The 1,812-nt window shown below is 40.4% G+C and overlaps 1 protein-coding gene across 2 annotated transcripts in view; it reads right to left on the bottom strand.

Moving 5' to 3' along the window:
* ADAM17 (ADAM metallopeptidase domain 17) overlaps positions 1 to 1,812 on the bottom strand; it is a 69,886-nt gene that overhangs the window by 56,258 nt on the left and 11,816 nt on the right. For both annotated transcript variants that reach the window (XM_011960930.1, XM_011960931.1), the window contains exon 2: positions 471 to 603. In XM_011960930.1, the coding sequence (XP_011816320.1) occupies positions 471 to 603 (133 nt within the window). The remainder of the gene's footprint in view (positions 1 to 470; positions 604 to 1,812) is intronic.

The raw sequence follows: 1,812 nt of genomic DNA, 5'->3' as shown, positions 1-1,812 counted from the left end.
TTTATTTTTGAGATAGAGTCTCACTCTGTTGCCCAGTCTGGAGTACAGTGGCACCATCTCGGCGCACTGCAGCCTCCACCTCCCCAGTTCAAGCGATTCTCCTGCCTCAGCTTCCCAAGTAGCTGGGATTACAGGTATATGCCACCATGCCTAATTTTTGTATTTTTAGTAGAGACGGGGTTTTGCCATGTTGCCCAGGCTGGTCTCAAACTCCTGAGCTCAAGCAATCCACATGTCTTGGCCCCCCAAAGTGCTCGGATTACAGGCGTGAGCCACTGCACCCAGCCCCAGTATGAATTTTAGAATAAGCATACTTCAAAACCACTGTATATATAACAGACTGTAATTACATTAATTACAAATCTTTAAAATGTAACTTCCCAAGATTTCAGTAGATACCCTTACTTTTTTGTTTTTGCTAAACCAAGCCCCCAGTGCCCCAACATTATTCCATGAATAATTCAAATTACCTTTTCAAAGCTGAAAAAGTTAGTAGTGTTTCTACATGTGTTGAAGTCTGTAGATCTCTTTTTCTTACCGAATGCTGCTGGATATTAGATAAGGAGAGAATATCGTAGTCTGAGAGCAAAGAATCAAGCTTCTCTGAAATAAAGGTAAAAAAGGTATTAGCATCTAAACCTAATAATCAATTGTAATATCGTTAAAATGAAAGTGCCAGACAATAAATCTTTCCTGATGTAATCCATTAGGAAGTGCCAAGCACAAACTATAAATCATTTTTTATCAACAGAAACTCCACTGCCTCTTCCAAAATTAGAAGGATTTTTAGAAAACAAATTGGGTGACTTGAGTCTCTTTAAAAACTGTTTAAAAATATTTGCACTGATGCTTTTGCTTTCTTTCAACAAATCACTGCAGACACTATGGTATTCAAAATCCTTCCAATGGACTTAGAAGGTCCTCAAAATACAGCAACAGCAGCTGAAAATACAAGTTTACTGCTACTAATGTTAAATATGCTCACAAAACCAGTTTTAAAAGAAAGACTCTCACTCATGTGTGGAAGCTAAAAAAAGTGGATCTCGTGGAGGTAGACAGCAGAAAGATGGTCACCAGAAGCTGAGAAGTGAAGTGGGAGTGGTGGAGATGAAGAGAAAGTGGTTAGGGTTACAAAAATACAGTTTGATTAATAAGTTCTAATATTTGATAGTACAGTACAGAAATTATAGTTAATAATTGATTGTATACTTCAAAATAGCTAGAAGACTTGTAATATTCCTAACACAGAAAAGATGTTTCAAATGATGGGTATCCCAATCACCCTGATTTGATCATTACACATTGCATACAGGTATCAAAACATTGCATGTACCTGAAAAACACCTATCAATAAATAAAACAAAAACTCAATTTAACCATACAACTGCCAAGAGACATCCCCCCCCACCCCCGCATTTCCCAAACCCCTTCTTTATCCTCTACCCAATATCCTACCCTCCTACCCTAACTGGCTTCCAGAATGCTAGCAATTAGGCCTTCACCTTCCAGAGGAATATGGAAATCTGGCAGTCTCTAATGACACACCTAAGATTCTGATATCAAAAGTTTCCTCAAATGAGGCCGTGCCTGGTGGCTCACACCTGTAATCCCAGGACTTTGGGAGGCCAAGGATCACCTGAGGCCAGGAGTTCCAGACCAGCCTAACATGGTGAAACCCTGTCTCTACTAAAAATACAAAATTAGCCGGGCATGGCGGTGCACACCTGTAATCCCAGTTACTCCAGAGTCTGGGGCAGGAGAATCGCCTGAACCTGTGAGGCAGAGGTTGCAGGGAGCTGAGATTGCGCCACT

The sequence above is a fragment of the Colobus angolensis genome, unplaced genomic scaffold, assembly GCF_000951035.1.
Source record: "Colobus angolensis palliatus isolate OR3802 unplaced genomic scaffold, Cang.pa_1.0 Scaffold53, whole genome shotgun sequence".
NCBI lineage: Eukaryota > Metazoa > Chordata > Mammalia > Primates > Cercopithecidae > Colobus > Colobus angolensis.
This window is presented reverse-complemented; position numbering and strand designations above follow the sequence as displayed.